This window comes from Mya arenaria, chromosome 14 (genome assembly GCF_026914265.1).
Source record: "Mya arenaria isolate MELC-2E11 chromosome 14, ASM2691426v1".
Taxonomy (NCBI): domain Eukaryota; kingdom Metazoa; phylum Mollusca; class Bivalvia; order Myida; family Myidae; genus Mya; species Mya arenaria.
This window is the reverse complement of record NC_069135.1, coordinates 21,650,096-21,668,893: the sequence shown is the minus strand read 5'-3', so window position 1 is coordinate 21,668,893 and position 18,798 is coordinate 21,650,096. Positions and strand designations below refer to the sequence as shown.

The 18,798-nt window shown below is 33.6% G+C and overlaps 1 protein-coding gene across 1 annotated transcript; it reads right to left on the bottom strand.

Moving 5' to 3' along the window:
* Positions 1-439: 439 nt before the first annotated feature.
* Positions 440-15,177, bottom strand: LOC128217570 (MOB kinase activator 1B). The gene is made up of 4 exons (XM_052924781.1): positions 15,009-15,177; positions 10,660-10,829; positions 7,104-7,331; positions 440-5,883 (listed from the first exon to the last, which is right to left on the bottom strand). The coding sequence occupies exons 1-4, from the start codon at positions 15,020-15,022 to the stop codon at positions 5,642-5,644; spliced, it is 654 nt and encodes a 217-aa protein (XP_052780741.1). The 5' UTR covers positions 15,023-15,177; the 3' UTR covers positions 440-5,641.
* Between the last annotated feature and the right edge of the window lie 3,621 nt (positions 15,178-18,798).

Sequence of the window (18,798 nt, the reverse complement as noted above, 5' to 3'; positions counted from 1 at the left end):
TTTGACCAATGCCTATGGTCATTTGACCAATGCCAATGGTAAACGTCATTGACCAATGCCAATGGTAAACAACATTGACCAATGCCAATGGTTAACAACATTTGACCAATGCCAATGGTAAACAACATTTGACCAATTCCAATGTTAAATGACATTTGACCAATTCCAATGTTAAATGACATTTGACCAATGCCGATGGTAAACAACATTTGACCAATGCCAATGGTAAATGACATTTGACCAATGCCAATGGTAAACAACATTTGACCAATGCCAATGTGGTAAACAAAATTTAAAATATACGCCATTCCTTTTCACAGACTTTAAATGTCGAAAACAAATGTCTTTTCTCAAATTAACATGAAACACTTCACAAGAATGTGAATGCTTGGAAATATATAATGTTATAAAAGAATTAAATCCAGAAAAAAAGACAAAATTTCATAGATGATATTTATTGCAATACTTAAAAGATTGTATACACAGATTCTGTATACAAATAAAAGAGACAGAAAAGTGCATTCATTCAAATAAATGGTAAGCTACACACATATACATGTATACTTATATCACAAGTATTATTTGATAAATTCATAGAACATCAATAAATGTAAATTATGACAAATGGAATATTACATGTATTCGAAAAAATCCACATTTTTTTTTACATGGTACATTCCGAGCAAAATCTGCACCAACATTGATTGGAGGACGAAAGGTGTGATGAGATTTTTGTTAAGCACTCAGTTATAGTTTTTATCAACATTTATATATCAATATTATCACGGACATATATTACATGGTACTTTAATAGCCAACCAGGCATCATTCAAAATTATAATCAATGTAACTTTATTACAATCTACCTTACTGAACCTTAAAGATGCACTCTTACTCCCAAATAAGATGTACCACAATTAATACAACTGTTTTTATTGATCGAAAATGATGAATAAATATCGAAAACAATGGTACTAATGAACGATACCATATTTAATTTGAAAAAGATGCAGAAGACATGGTATTTCTACCTTATGAGATGATAGTTGATCACTGTAAATCTTTTAGGACCCACCAGTCATTTAATATTTGTGCGTTTTCAGCTATTTTTACACAGGGTTACAATCTTGTTATCAGTAATCAATATTTTCCATTATTGCATTATTGAATACTTTAAAGTAGTTAAAGGTTTATCACTCAAAATATGTGTTTGTTATACATGTGTATGTATTGATTTTAAATACAAGTATCAATTTAAAATGAACATGAATATCTTGAGCAACACATCAGCACCATTTAAAGTGTGATATGTACCTAAAATAATGCTTAGAATTATGCACTCAAGATTAACTCAGATATGTAATAAAAAAGCAGTGTAAAAGTTTTCACAATAATATGCCGATGAACTTTATTGTATCAAAATTTGTTATAATTTATTTATTACAGCCAATGATCTATTACTTTAAATCATTATGACCTTCTCTCACGATGTTCATGTCCTGAACTACTTCCCTAATGTTTAACATTTGAAATGACATGAGGAAATTAACTGCTTCAGGATACAAAGGAGTTTTGTTACATGTATCATGTAACACAATGTAATTAATGACGAAAATAAATACATGAATTTCAAGCGATCATTAGAAAGATTCACTTATGTACTCACGCCGAATGCTTGCAAATTACATGTCAACATTTATATGGTTGCCCCAATTCAATGAGTGGGCTTTATGTACCATTAACTACCACACACACACACACACGCACGCACGCACACACACTCAACAGCTAGCTAAGAGATAGAGACATTAATATCAGGTAAATAAGCAGTATTACAATGTACTTCTGTACTATGAGAACAAATAATTTCAAATGGCGTTTTATCATATAGCACACAGCACAGCTCAGCATGATTTGCGCTCTTTTTCAATGCACTATAAACTATAAGCATTTGTAGCATTTTCGCATCAAATATTTACAACAAACTGACTAGGTATTAACAAATTAATTATTAAAAATGACATTTCAGGTTCCCGTATCAAAACATTTTTAATAACCAAACTTATAGAATTCATTTGAATACAAACCATAAGCTTTAAAGCTCTTTCAAAGCAGTGAATTCTAAATATCACCAACTATTAACAAAGACCTCTTATAAACCAGCTTTCAACAAAGTCGTAATGTATATTATCAAACGCAAGCTGAAATGTCATTTTAGTAATGCAATCAAACATGACAGAGGAATAAATCCAAACTAAAGACTCCTTTGCTTAACTGCTGCCAGGCTTGAATTTCTCGAAAGTTCTTTAGTCTAACAAGCTTATTTCATTAAGCCAAACTTCTTACCTTAATCTCCACTTTTCTAGATAATTTTTTTTTTTCAAGATAATCATTAAGAGAAAATTCCTCTTTTAAAGATCAAAAACCTTGAAGAATGGACAATATAACACAATATATACCCAAATAAAAGTAGTTAGACCAGCTTATTCTTGCTATAAGGGACTTAAGATGTTTCAAGAACAATGTACCAGGATTTTACAAAAATTTAACCCATTACAGCTTAAGTTAACCATGAAAAGATAAGCTTGTCAGTTGATGGAGTCATTGGCAATATCAATCTTACATTTCATGTCAGATGACCTCATATGACTTAGGTACCAATTGAAAGGGTATAATATTTGCTAATTATTCATTGGTATAAAACACCACAAAAAAAACAACAAAAACAAACATATTCTGACCTGTTTCCTTCCTGATTTGGGCATGAAACACATTTTTTCTTACTCCTGAATAGAAAATCAAGAATTTAAAGCTGCACTCTCACAGATTGAACGTTTTGAAAACTTTTTTTATACTTGTCTTGGAATGACCCATTTTTTTTGCAGAAATATGAAAATCTATGATCTGATTTTTTGTCAGCAATCTTACATCATTGGTTTGCAGATATTCACCCAAAAATTTGCTCTTTTCAAGACAAAAACAAAAAAGTTGTAAAAATGGTATATCTGTGAAAGTGCAGCTCTAAAATAATAACGGAAATATTCTCTTAAACATTTTAGCAGCTGCTCAGAAGTCATCCACAAAGGATGGCCTTCATTTCAACAATCTAAACATTTAATTACGCTGCATGTAGATCGCTAAAGCTACAAATGCAATATGATTTGTAAGGATTTGTGTCAAACATAAAATAAATACAACATGATGAATGTCAAATAAAAAGTCAATGAAAACTATCAAATATAGATGATGGGTACAGTATGTGGTATGGATATTTTCAAGTTTTTTGCTCGAGTTATGGAAGGGTGCTGGCACTCTGTCCTTTTTCTGGTAGCACCCTTCTGCCCTCATGGAGACCAACATGGACACCCTTCTGCCTTCATAGAATTAAATGCTTAAGACTGTCAAATAATTATTTTGTTTTGATTAAAACTTATAATGCGAACACATGCCAACTTTACATATTTGGCAGTTAAAACCTAATATCACTTCAATTAAACACAATCCCTAACATTTTCTATGAAGCTCATAACATTCCAAGTTCTTTACAGGCCAAAACTATGTTCCCTTTTCTTCGACATCATCCTGGCCATCTTCTGCAGCACCCTTTCCTTTACAAATCCTTGCTTAAACCTTAAAATGTATGTGCCATTATCATTATTATTATTACATAGCAGTATGGGTGTTTGTTGAAAGACATAAAATGTAACTGACTCACACACAATTGATAACATTATATTAACATTTTGATAAACCTACTGTTAACAATGTATTCAAAAGCCAGCAAAAAATTCTTTTTATTACGACAGGAAACATTTCAGTGAATATTTATCAATCATTTCAATGGCACAAAATGCATAAGTGTTCCATATATTCTTGTAAATGGTAAAAACAAGAGCCCTGCAAGTAGTGGCAACGCTCACCTGTTCTTGTCATTATTATGTTTTTTTTCAGTTGAAAAGAGGCACTACTCGATAACTATTAAGGCTGCATGTATGTCCATTCACTTAAATAACACAAAAACATATTTCATGTGCTCTTGTAAGTTTTTAAACCAACAGCAACACTGTCTGTTGTCTTGGGCACAACTCAATAATTATTAAAACCTGAGTTATAGGCCTTACTATAAACTGCGAATTGTCTCGGGGTAACGTGTGTTCTAAACGTGTATTCCTGTTCTAAACAGGGGGTTAAAAAGCTAATAAACATCAATCCTGAAAATTAACCAAGTGTCTGTTGAGTACGAGGAATTTATGCCCAAAGAAGGATAAAGAGGCTAATACCCCTTTTGAAATGGTTTCCAAAACTATAAATATTCATTTCAAGGTGATTCATACTATTTTTGATGCAAATGTCTAAGCAAAAGGCTTTACAACTGTATAATAGTCTGAAGTTAACGGCCCTCAATCCTGAAACACAGGATAAATACAAACTTTAATACCCCTGACTAATTCCCCTATATATATGTAGAGTGGCTTTTACACTATGGCGCGGACACCAAGGCTTTAACAATACAAACAATTTTTCTTTGAAAAACAGAAAAGCTAAAAAAATACAACAGAAAATGGACATTATTGCCAAAAAGTAAAAGCACATTGATAAATTTACAGTCAGATATATATATTCATCTCAATTTAAAATTCAATTATTTTCACCTGCATGCATGAAAAATTTGACTTTACAGTGAGAGCAAGCACCTAGCTTTAAAATCCCCAACTCTTGTTATTTGCCTTTCATGTTTTTTCAAGCCTTACTAAGTCATAACTTTATCACTAAAATAAAGACAGTAGATTATTTTCTGTAGTCGATAGATTTAAATAAACATTAGGAACATAATGATATTTGTTGTCCTTATTTTCTATCCATATATATTATCAGTAATCTTACATATGTGGCATAACTTTGAAAGAAATTAGCCAAAAAACAGAAGGGCTTGTAAAAATATGGGGTTTGGTCACATGTGTATCATGTATATATATCCACTTGTGAGTTATAATCTCATTATTAAATAAGCAAATTGGTATTCCGGCTGGTTGAAAAAAAAATCTGATTTCTGAAGACTGGGCTCACACATACAGGTAAAATTAATTGAACTTAAACATTTTATAGCAAATGATCAATTGAACATTAAAACACACTATCCCTCCGCTCAAAGTTTTCATGAGATTTAAAAGACACGAGAGAAAATAACAAAGCTCTTGACAGCACGAAAATATATCAGCACATTTTGGACACTTTCAACACTTTTTTCCGCACAATGAAGGCTTCTTCGATAGGTACAATATGGATTTCAATCTGTATGGGTTTTTGTCTAGAATTATTTTAAAGATTGCTGCTGGATTACTGATACAAACTGACTTTTCTGTTAATACATTTACTAGTGGGAAAACTAGCTTAAAATATGAAGAAAATATTACAATTGACAATGTTACCAAACTATTGATTATTGTTTAACATTTCATCGAGTTACATGTACGATATGAAATATACAGTAACATTTAATCTTTTACATGTATACAGCACGGCCCATGCCAGAAATAAAGATAAAAACCCATAACAAATGAATTCCAAGTTTAACCGATAAATCACTATTTCTTCCTGTATGAAAATGCTTTCTAAACTTGCTCGACTGTTATTCATCAAGTTATCTATCCTTGCTGGTAAGCTTATCAATCAACTCTTGTAGTGGCGCGAGCTCTCTGCGCTCGATAAGGTTAAACTCCTGGACGAAGTATATGAAATGTTTGAACGAAGTGTTGAGATGTGCTTCCTCGCTGAGTTGCATGACTTCTTTGAAGTGCTGATGGTATATGTGCGCGTACACTCGGAACAAGCGCTTCAAAATTGTTTTCGCACTGTTGAGAAAGTTTCGCGGGAATGGAACGCCTGAAACAAAATACTTTGTAATTATAATGAATTTTCATCATACACTGAAATTAAATTGTTTTTCTCTCCAAAAAATAATATTCAAAATGCATACAAAAACAATTTAGATGATTTAAGGGCTATTCCATTTAAACATAAAACCCACAGGGGGGTTAAAAAAATTACCCTAGGCTATGGGGTCCAAATTAGTTTAAAAAGTCATCCATCCATATATAATGAAAATAATTGCCTCCCCCTGTGGGTTTTATGTTTACTGGAATAGCTCTAAACACAAACTACATAAGTAATCTGTATCAAAGAGAGACTCAGAAAAATCTCAAAATTCTGTAAAATTTACACTATTGCTAGAGCATTGCTTTTTATCATATTTGAATTCACTATGGCTAATATTTATGTTATTTATCAGTTTGAATGATTTATGTATCTGTAATAAATTCAGATTAAAGCAATATGTATCAATGATAATACAAAAGCAAAAAATACCATTGAAAAAAATACACTCAAACGGAGAGGTCTTGAGAGCATTGGCTTTTCTATGACGATGAACAATTCAATCCAAATTAATAAGTATGAAAATATGTGTAGGAAGATCATACACTTACTTAAACTTGAATTATGGTTCAAAACTTTCAAGAAAGTCATGTCTTTTCTGAAGCTATTACACTTGCTTAATGGCAAGTAAAATGTAAACATGCATAATAAACAAAAAACATAGTGTTCAGTCTCATGCCTCAGCCAATGAAATCGCCAGACAGATTCAAATTTAATCACTTACTCCTCGAAGAGCTCTGACAAACGAAAAAAACATTAAGCAGATTACAACTGCCAATCTTCCATTGAATAGTAAAAACTCCCGCCAAATTCCTATTGTAGTCATTGATTGGAATGTTTAAATGTTTTATTCAAAAGCCCACGCGTGCACACTGGCTATTATAGAGTCATTTGATAGTCCTTTCGAGTTGAACACTATGAAAGTTAAAAAAATAATTCTGTATGAAATCTGCGCCAGTCTGTGCCTAGCCTTTCAACGTAATCCTTTAGAAGACCAATTATAAACACTTAAACTATTTCTTCTTGGTTCTACATCATGATAAGATTCAGTTAAACATCTCATTTCTTTAAAAAAAAAACAACTAGAAAACATACATGTAAAATTTACAAATAATCTACGCAATTTCAACTTAAAATCAAACCCTGAAGTAATCATAATTCTCTGCTACCTATTTTGGATGGAAATAATGTCTCATCATCCAGCTGATCTTGGACCCAAGACATCAAGTAATCAATGTACTTTGGCGCTGAACATTTGATGGGTTTCTTCACGGTCTGTCCGTCGGCCCAATGGTACTCGTACTTTGGTCCCGCAGACATAACTGGGCATGTCTCTTCTGAACAAAACTCCGTGATTGTGCCATACAGCATGTTAATCTGGTTGAAAAAGTCAACAGCTGAAATAAATAAAAAAAATATTTTGAAAGAATGCATGATAAAGCAGAAAAGCTTCAAATTTGAAATTTTAAAATTATTTTGCTTAAATGTTTGAAGCTTTAATTAAATAAATTTAATATTAATTAAAAAATAACTAAGAAGCAAAGCACAAACAACAAATCCCTGATTTAAAAACATAAATTTGGGGAACAATTAAAATTAAGTGTCTATAAATTGGGAAATAATTTTCTTTTCTTTCATTGGGGAGTGAAGGAGATAATGAAGGTGAAATCCCCCATTACCATATTTCAAAAAGATATCTCAGTCATAAGCCTTAAGCTTCTAACAAGTGCTCAAGTATACTTCTAAAGTAACAGGCAGAATCTAAGCAATAAATGTCCCTACTATACTTTTATTGAAACCGATTATCGATAGTACAATCGGTTTTTAAAATACTAGATAGTACCTCAGTTGTAGTTTTATTCATGTACAGTATTAAACTCTTAATCATTATATGCATATACATGTACCTTATGTCTATGAATTAAGTTATTAAGTGTTGTTGTATAAAAAATAGTTCATTTTCTTGCTCATTGTGGCTTTCATCAGCCATTTTGTTAAATATAACATCTGAACACTTACTAATATATTTCTTTAATTTTTTTTTTTCTATAATCGATTATAACTAAATACTATCGATTGTCGCCGATTCCAGGCTCAACCAATTTTGGATTATAATCGATCTTCAGAACATCACTAAAGAACATTATTGTCATCATTGGAGAATGGTGTTGAAGTTATCTTCTGTTTAAAGCTTTCAGGTTTGAAACTACAAATTTAAACACACACGTAAAAAAAAAGAATTTTTATTTTTTTATTTTTTTTACCAACACTATAAAAAAAGAAGGGTTGGCACCAATTTTATAGGTGGGGTTGGGTTACCTGAACCTAACAAATTTTTTAAGGCCCTAGAAAATTGCTCTTGGATCTTGCTTTAAAACAATTCCCCTGACATATGTCTCTATCAGAAGATCAATGAGATCATGTCTGTCATCATAACACAATGATAAAGAAAACAGCTTTTTTCTTCCGACTTTTTCAGCTATCTCCTGTAATTGTTATCATTACTATATTATACAATGGTGATGTATAAAAATAATAATGACTAATTGAAAATATGACCGGCTTAATTGAGATGATGACTAATACAACATCCTTTTCATCTTATGTTCCAATTGTCTCATTTAATTAAAAGTGACAAGATCTGATCAAATATAATTTTCCTTATCATTTTAACAGTTGATGCACCAACAAACGATATATACCAGAGTTATTGAAAGTACATGTTTCAAGTTTTATCTTTGTTTTTACATTTCCGCATTGATTTATATATAATCCTACTAAAATTCTACTCTGACATCAAAAGTGTGTTGCCTATGGCGAGCGCCCATAATATTTCTAGTTAATTTCAACATGACCTTGACCTTTGACCCTTTTACCGTAAAATCAATTAGGGTCACCTAAAGAAATGACTATGATCAACATGCACACCAAGTTTGAAGAGAATACACCAAGTTGTAAACAGTAATTGATCGGAAACAAAATTGCCAATAACGTTTCTAGCTAAGGTCATCATGAGCTTGACATTGTCACTCCAAAATCAATAGGGGTCACCTACTGACCATGCTCAATGTGCACACCAAGTTTGAAGACTCTACATTAAGTCTTCCTACGGTAATTGATAAAAACTAGAACTCCGCAAGTCGGATGTGTCGCCTGACCAATTATTTACTGTCGACATTATAGCTGTTAGATTGGCATTTTATTCATTTATAGACAATGATGTTGCCATTTAACTTTCAAGTGTAAGTGGCATTTGAACTGAAGGTAACAACGTTAAGCCAGGAGCAAGCAATTGGTTTTATAAGCAAAAATAAGCACAATAAATACTGATGTCAACTGCGATCCCCTTCAATAAGATCTATCTATCTATAAAGTTTCAAGTTGATAACTCTTTTAGTCGAGAAATGCCCTGCACAAAATTTAAGCTTGAAAATTAACAAAGGGCAATAACTCTAAACATATAGATGCAAGAGTTACGGTTTTTGTGCACTGCACTTGCCCTCAATTAGATTTATCTACATATGAAATTTCAAGTTGATACCACTAATAGTTTAGGAGATATACCCCGGACAAGCAAAAATGGGACGCGGACGCCGCCGCCGCCAACAAAAGTAACCCCTATATGTCGTCTTTTCAGGCAACACAAAAACCCCACTGTATTTTTATAGTTAAAATACTAATGACCTTGACCCCAAAATCAATAGGGGTCATCTACAATGACCAATGGGCATACCAAGTTCAGAGACCAGATCAGAAATGAAAGAGTGAGAGTGTGGCAATGACAGTCACTGTGGACAACGGCAGACAAAGTACTCCAAATGTGTCTGCCCTGCTTCAACGGTGACAGAGTAAAAGAAGGAAAGATGAAATACAAATTCAGTGCCAGCTAGGTTTTAAAATGAGAACCCTTTTCATCGAGGTGACCCAGAGATCAATTTCAAACCTAGGTGCATGTTAGTTTGATTGGGCCTAAAAAAAAAAATACATTTGGTTCGGGTTACCCGACCCTACCTACGGAATAGGTGCCGACCCTACCGTTTTTATAGTCAGTTTGAAAAAAAAAAATGAAAAACTAAAATAAACAAAAAAAACAACATTTTTTTTTCTTTTTTTTTTTTAATTGCTTTTCAATATGTAGTTTAAAACCTTAAATGCTTATACAGAAGATAACTAACACCATTCTCCTATGATGAAAATAACATTCTTATATAAAGCCTAATAAAAATAAAAAGCTTACCTACCCTACCTATTTTTGAAAAGGATGTAACCCTAACCAAACAATTTTTTTTTAGGCCTTGCAAGTCAATGCAATACAAATTGGGTTTCTCTTGTTACTACAGCTTCCTGAACAATATAAGAACATTCTAGTCTAAATGTCAACCAGGGCCAATGAATACGAACAGTCCCATGTCTGACTGAGTCTACACGTTCAAAAGCACTTTTATCAATTTAGATTAATCTTTTACATATTTTATTTGTTTTAATTTCTGTTTCAGATAGAAACACAATTCAGTACATTTAAGCATCAGTACTCAACTTAAAGGAAATATACAATGAAATGAAGATTTAAAGTTTTGCCTCTTCAAGTCTTGAGTCTGAACTCGTATGGTTTGTAATCATTGCACAGAGTATATCACATGACTTTTTGAACAATGCATTTATACACAAACTATCAAACAATCATCGTGAAAACACATATGATTAAACTAAAAGCAGAACACATACTGTTGACTGCCACCCATTCATTCAGGTCTTCTCCCTCTGGGAGTGCAACTGCAAGACGAAGGTTACCGCTTCCCAAGGTCACAGCAGCATGTTGCATCAACTCGTATCCATGGGAACCCTCTGGGATGTTCTTCTTTGGCTTAAAAGTCTTCGAAGAGTTTTTCATCCCACTGTAAAAGAAGGTTTGTATAATATAATGATAGTGTGCGTGTAGATGAAGTTGACATCATGAAAATAGTTGAAAAGAGCTTCAAAAGGAAATCATTCTGGAGCTTGTTTTGTGAGAAGGTCGATTAAAATTTTACCAGATTTTACAAAACAAAGGTCATAATTTATGTGCTATCGTATATACATGTTTGAAGCATTTCTGTAATAGTAAACAACAGAGAATGTTTTTGTATGTGTTTTTGTTTGTTAAGAATGAAAGGCTATGCTTTCTTCAACACCTGTAATGGCTTGTTGCCTTGTTTTTTGGTTGCTTATGTTATAAAGTACTGAAAATAAATGTCCAACAGTTACATGTATAGACGCTTTTATAACGGTATAAAGTTTGTTATGTTCTGAAGCGTGGTAAAAAGGGTCATATAGTTTATTTTTTATTTATCTTAGCTGACTGTTTCCCATATGAATATGTGTTATTTATCTTCGCTGACTGTTTCACAGATTAATATGTGTTATTCATCTTAGTTGACTGTTTCACATATGAATATATATATATGTGTTATTTATCTTAGCTGACTGTTTCACAGATTAGTATGTGTTATTTATCTTAGCTGACTGTTTCACATATGAATATGTGTTATTTATCTTAGGTGACTGTTTCACATATGAATATGTGTTATTTATCTTAGCTGACTGTAGATGAATATGTGTTCATACTCTCCCTTAATGCATAATGGACCATAATCTAATGCGGGTGAATACATGTACATGTACTAAAAAATCATTATTTAAGAAAATGTTGGTTAATTTTGAATTCATGATTTTTCTTCAATATATTTTCAGGAACGTACATGCAATGCAATTGTGAACAATGATGCGACACATCTGCTGCACACTCAAGTTCAATTTACAAAATACTTCACAAATCGTCGAATCATGGATACCATACATAAGATGGTTTGCGAAACATGTATAATCTTACTTGTATAATCTGTATTTATATAGTGTTCCCAGAATATATACCATACCCTAACATTTACAAAGAAACTTAAGATATTGTGTACTTTTCTGTATTATTTGTAAACCAAAATTGCTTAAAACAGATTATTTATTATCAAGATACTATTTTTATTGAATTTCATATTTTTTTAGATTAAGTAATTCATATGATATTTAAGTTAAAACCTCATACAAATTGATTTAAAAAGTCATATTTAGAAGTTTTTATCTTAATTTGAAGTTTCTATCTTAATTCTATCATCCAAACTTTGCAATGACCCAAAACATGACTCATCTCACCTGATTTTTTTAACTTAAATATTTATTATTTGAAATTTAACACCACAGAAGGTATAGCCTCATTTATTATTTTCCTGCTAGTAAAACTTTTTTATCTATTCATTTAGATACAGTACAGTCATGTAGTTTACAAAACTGTTTATTGAAGAATAAGCCTGAATTTGATAGTAGTGTTTTGAGGTTTCAACTGTTTTGTTATTTTTTGGTAACTTCAGTCTTGTACAATGTACATGGAAGTTTTACATTCATAACACACATTTAACCTCCATCAAATATTGGTCGACAAATGTTGGTAAATCGGTCTAAAGACCATGTCTTGTCTTTACAAGACTGTAGAAAATGCTGATGCAGCACCATGAAACTTCAGTGTCGGTGAGTGTGTAGGTTGCCCATGACCAATAGATGACCCATATTCTTTTGGGTCTTCTACTCTCAAAATCTTAGTGTATTGCAGCAGATCATTGGCACACATCTGACTGCATCAGCATGAATCTTGCTAAGTCATTAAAGGTCATGAAATACCAAGAATGTGTATCACTTAATGCTTCATAGTTTCCAACATATCAAATAGGGTTCTAAAATTTAAGTTCATTATAAGTATTCCTTTGTAATACATATATTCTGGGTGCACCAAAACTTGCATTTTGTTGCTTAAATGGTAAACAACCCATATTTTGTTACTTATTTAGTTCAAATTTTTGACTGTTTGGACATTAATGCACCTGTCAATTGTAACCATGGCCTACCCCCAGGTCCAGGGAATAGCAGGGACTTTGACTTTCGGTCCAGCCAAGCCATGGTAAAATCCCCGCCCTGCCAGGACGAACTGCTGGTAAAATCCCAATCAAATGCCCTCCGCACCCCAGGGACCCTAGGTAAGGCCCATTCTTGCTATTTTTGGCATAAAGACAAAACCTCCGCACACACCCAGCACTGCCGGGCCACCTGATTGGACAAATTCTACGTAATTGTTCAATGCCCCAGAACATTAAACAGATTTGTCGAGCATTGGAATGGTATAAAACAAACATGGGAGGAAACACTACACTCCCCCCATTTTTAGACTGCCACCATTAAAGTCAACCTGGTAGGGAAATGTGTGCCAAGTGTGGGGCTTGAACTCACGACAGCCAGAACACTGCTACGGCACTCTTACCAACTGAGCTAACTGGGTGGCTGCTTCTTACCCACACATACTACAGGTGTTGTTTGGATCAATTTATAAAGAACGCTTGTCTCTAGTAGATGAATTATGCAAAACATTTTAATACTTCATCATAACTGGCGAGAATAAATAAACTCGCTAATAGTTTGTACAATGCAAAAAAATTTTGAATTGTGAAATAAAGTGTGGCAAATCATGAGGAGTGTTAACACAAAAATACTAAAAGCTGGAACCCCTCAGCAAATGTTGATATTTGCTCAAATAGTGTCTTTGAAGACCACAATTTTCAATGGCGTTGTTAACACGATTGGAAATAAATTACGGCTGTGGTGTTGCGTGATTGGTTGGTTGACATTACCATGTGATGTTATCAATGTATCGTCAAGGGGTCACCCATATCCATGTTTTTTATATTAAAGTCCCAGTGGCTGCGAGGATTGGCTGGCTGTTTTCTCCTTTTTTCTTGACTTAGCTGGAGTGAGTTCAAACCCCACTAAGACGAAAATACTTTTTTATTCTATAACTGTACTTTTTTCTGCAATTTCGATATCATAGAGTAAAATAATGATAAAATAAATGTTTTCATATGCATAACCAGGAAAACAAATTTTGGTTCAAAACCATGAGCGAGTCACTTTTTTTAGAGTTTGATGTGTGATCAAGATTGCAAGAACCAGCCCTAGTCTAAAATAATAGACGTGTTATACGGGATTCTTCCAATCCCTAACGTCTTAACGGGAATGTGCAAAAAACGGGGGTGTTTTAAAAATATTGAAATTGTTTTAAGTAAAGTATTTTATGGTTGAAATTGATCATAAAGAGTTTTATTCATATTTTACCATGTAAGTGAAATGTTATTTTGCACTAAACAAGCATTTAATGCATTAAAACAAGTTGTTTACCTTTCCAATAAAACAAAAGTTGACTGACACAGACAACAATTATGCAAAGGGAAACAACTTGATACAATCGTAATAACTTGGCCTCCTCCGACAAAGCTTCGAGATTGCCGAAATGTTCCGAGCGATTTAAAACTGTGCCCTGAAGCCTTGCATGTGCCCTTCATGTATATATCGTTATGTTTTGACAGAATGAAATGAAGAAAAGCCATCCAACTCATAATTATAAGTTGGATATTTATTTTTTGTGTATGGAACTAATATAAAATAACATTATCTGGTAATATTTCTTGTTTTTATGATATTTTATAGACGCTATATGATTTAACCCGGAATCCTGGTCAGAACAACTACCCACTTTTGATACTAAACAATTTGTACGTGAAGGATTTGCCATATCAAAAATCTAAAAAAATTCCGTCAACGTACAATTATTTGGACTACAACCAGCCCCTACACAAATTATTTTTACCATATTGACATAAACGATAATATTAATGATTAAAAATGGAGGTGGTTGCTGGTTGATGCTTTTAACAAAACAATCAGCTGTCAAACAAATAAAATTTAACGATTAACTTATACACCGGACTATAATTGATGGCCTTTTTACTACCAAGGAAACCGGACTTAACGAGTATTGATACGCTATCACAGTGTTCATCACTTGTCATCCAGATCAAAGAACGAGACAGAACGGCGTTGTTATGAATAACCAGGGTACTAGCCTTAAAAACACTGCGAATAGGATCAGTTTGACATAATCTGCCAAAATACGGAAGTGATTCGGTTGACTACACAGACATCCAAACAACTGTACTTACAAGAGGAAACTCATTTTTTTCGTTGATGTTTATCCTCTTGAATTATTTATAGTATTTACATTCGATGAGATAAAATGTTTAAATAAGATATTTTGCGATTAAATCGCAGATGATCATGGATATATTGTTTGTTTACAATCGTGAAAGATGGCCGCTGACATTTAGCCGGAAGTACGTACAGAGACAAAACGGCATTAACGGTTATCAAAACGGCCAGACGATCCTTATATTTTGAAATGCGTTCCCGGCAGAAACCTGGTAACACATCCAAAATGCAACAGAGCGTTTATCGTATTATTGTATTTTGAAACATAACTATTATATTTTATTTACTTAAATTTCTGTAAACATTTGTTTATTGATTGCTCAGGCGGGAATAAAACGTGAACTGACTGCTTAATGATTGAGTTATCATGGCGAGTAAAGCCGCTCTCCGAACCCTACGTTCAGGGAGGTTTGAATTGTTTTTCGTTATTATATTGAATACTTCGAAATTGTGACGTATGTTGAATTTTTGTTCTTTTTCGGATTAAGAATTTCGAGCTCGAAAATTTGCAAAAAAAGGTTCCGGAAGTTGCATGAAAATGACAAAATACTGACAACACCTATCCGTTTTGTTACAAAAGACGCACACCCCCAACACCAGAAGATGCGCTAGTATCGGTGGTGCTTTGGGTGTACACCGAGCAGCTGTGTATCGAGCCCCTTCAGCCCCAATCAGCACCACATACAGCATTGGTCCAGTACCAACATTGCGTCGGCAAACCAGCGGCATCGGCAAGCCTTCATATGACGTGCTCCGCCGTAGCATTACGTGTACAATCAGAGCGCTTGCACTTGCTGTTTACGCTGTATGTTAACGATATTGTCTCCCCTATAAAAGATCAGAACAATTTGAAAAAAATGTTTTTAAGAAGTGAGAAGGAACATATCAGTTTTGATCCTGTCCAAACTTTATTTTTCTATATGCTCTAAAAAATAGAAACACAAAATGAAATGCCTGCAGTAGCACAAACTTTTCTTTTGATATACCTTTTTTATTTGTGTATAGCTCACTGCATAACACTAGGTTTGGCAGCAGCAGCCAAAACAGCAGTTTCAGAAGCAGCAGCAGAAACAGCAGCAGCAGCAGCAGCAGAGCAGCAGCAGCAGAAAGAGAAGTAGAAGCAGAAGGACTATTATATCGTGAATAATTAATGAATATTTTGTTTAACGTCAGCGAAGAATCAGAGTAAAGAAAGAGCTCTCACCAATGTTTTTGTCGTGTAATTGCTTATGCACCAGTCAATTGTAAGCACGCCTCTCCCAGGTCGGGGGTATACCGGGAATAGCCGGGGGAATGGGCCGTGTTTTTATCTTCTAGGTGGCTCCGCAGTGCCGGGTGAATGCGGTGGTTCTGTCTTCTCGCCAAAACAGCGGGGGATGGGCCTTACGTAGGGTCCCTGGTGTGCGGGATCATTTTGCAGTTCGTCCTGGCAGGGCGGGGATTTTACCCGGGCTTGGCTGGACCGAAAGTCAAAGTCCCCGCTATTCCCCGGACGTGTAGGGCCTTGGTTACAATTGACAGGTGCATAACTTCCATACACGCCCCTTTAAAAGCATTCACGGTAAAGTCAATTCTGTTTCTTTAAAATGAGCGGATTATCTTTTTCAGCGATAATTATATTCTCTTTATAATATATAAGTATATTTGCTTCATTCATATCTCAACAAAATTCCGCGTGCAAAGTGATAGAATTTTCAAGGGTTTTAACCTTTTATTTATAATATGTTTTTATCAAAGTATACCTGTTTGTTGCCCTTTTCGGAACTATCCTTCAAGCTTAATGTATTTTTTAGCTTCGGAGGCCATACAATATTTCTATAATCACGTACGTGTTTACATTCAAACGCAGTTATGCCGCCGAACGAACATGGACTGCCTGCATCGTTTTAATACGGAACAGCCGGATGAAGTTTACGTAGTACAGGATGTCAGTGTTCAAAACAAGCTTTCTTCTGCCATCTCTTATAATCACCTATTGCTATGCTAACACCTTTAAGTTTTTAAAAACGTTAGGGCACGGTCGACTTCAGGAAAATATTGAATGGACGCACGAGAAGCTGATTGCAAAGGTATGTTTAAGTGATACTCGTATTTATAGTCTATATAACAAACAAAAACTTAAGTCCTATACCTTTAACTACTTACTTAATAATGCATTTATGCAAAATATTAATTACTGGTAACAGGAATGTAACCGTGTATTCAATAGCTGAAAACGCACAAATACTAAATGACTGGTGGGTCAACGATCGTCTCATAAGGTAGAAATACCTTGATTTCTGCACATTTCTTTCAAATTAAAAACATGGTATCCTTCACAAGAACCATCGTTTTCGATATCAAGTCATCCTATTTGCTAAATAAAACAATTGTAGTAAATATGGAACTGCTCATTTTGGATTAAGAGTTCACTTTAAAACTTGAGTCTAGAGGGACAAGCAAACGCTCCATGTTGCAAAAAATAACCAAATTACAAATGAGACCCTAGAGATTAAGATATGTGATAGCTGAAGGACATTAAAAGTAAATATCACCTTTGGAATAACCATATATAATGCTAAGAATAATCTGCCTCTTCGTATTTTTGTTTGGATGTTGACATATGTTTCTATTTTATTAAGTGTTATATAAATATATGAACGCATTTATACATTTGATTTAATGAAAAATTAGCGAACTGAATCATAAAAACTGACATATTGTGAATATTTCACTGGGCTGACAGTAAAATAACAGTCAAACATGTGTCTGATAGTCATTGTTCTGTTCCTGGTTGCTGGACTCCATATACATTTGTTTGTCTTTGGACAGCTTTCGGGGATCTGGATTCCGTTCCACTGCCATTGCTGGCCATTTCTTTGTACGAAAACGTCGGCCTGTTATAACCATGTGGTATATTCCTTAGTCAACGAACGGTTTCAATTAGCCTTCAGGAAAATGGTTGGCCTTAGAACGTCTAGACAAAACCTGTTGCTAATGAGACTACATAACATTGGCAACGAATAATAATTAATAAATATATCATCAAATACAAGTAAACTGACACCTTTCTTCTTATACTGCAAATGTAGTCTTATATTTGGAAAAAGAATTGTTGTCAACTTGTCAGTTTGTAAGTCGTAATATGCTTGAACATGTATTATTATTATAAGCTAGTGAAACCAAGCTATTTTTTCTCAAACTTTGATACTGTCTATTAATGCAACATTTCAGAAATATTGATGTACCTATTGAAAAATGCATACACAGGTAATCTACTGATAAAATCGGACCTTTGGACTTTCGGCTTCCATGAGCGGAATTTCCCATCCGTACCGGTAACACATGTACATGAGCGATGCTTAAATCTGCACTCTCACAGATTGAACGTTTTGACAATTTTTTTTTATTTTTTGTCTTGGAACAAGGATTTTTTTTCCGAAAACCCATAGAAACCAGTTATATATGACTGCTGACAAAATATCAGACCGCAGATTTTTATATTCAAGAACAAACAATGATGTTTTATGCATTTTTCTTAAACCTTAAGTAACGGTTTAAGCCATACAACATTATTTTTGAACAGAAATATGAAAATCTTTTTGATTTTTTGTCAGCAATCTTATATCATTGGTTTGCAGATATTAACGCAAAAATTGCTCTTTCCAAAAGTTGTTAAGACTGTCAATCTGTGAGAGTGCAGCTTTAAATGATGCGCATATGTTTATATAAATTATGATGACGATAAAGTAGAAACATTTTGAT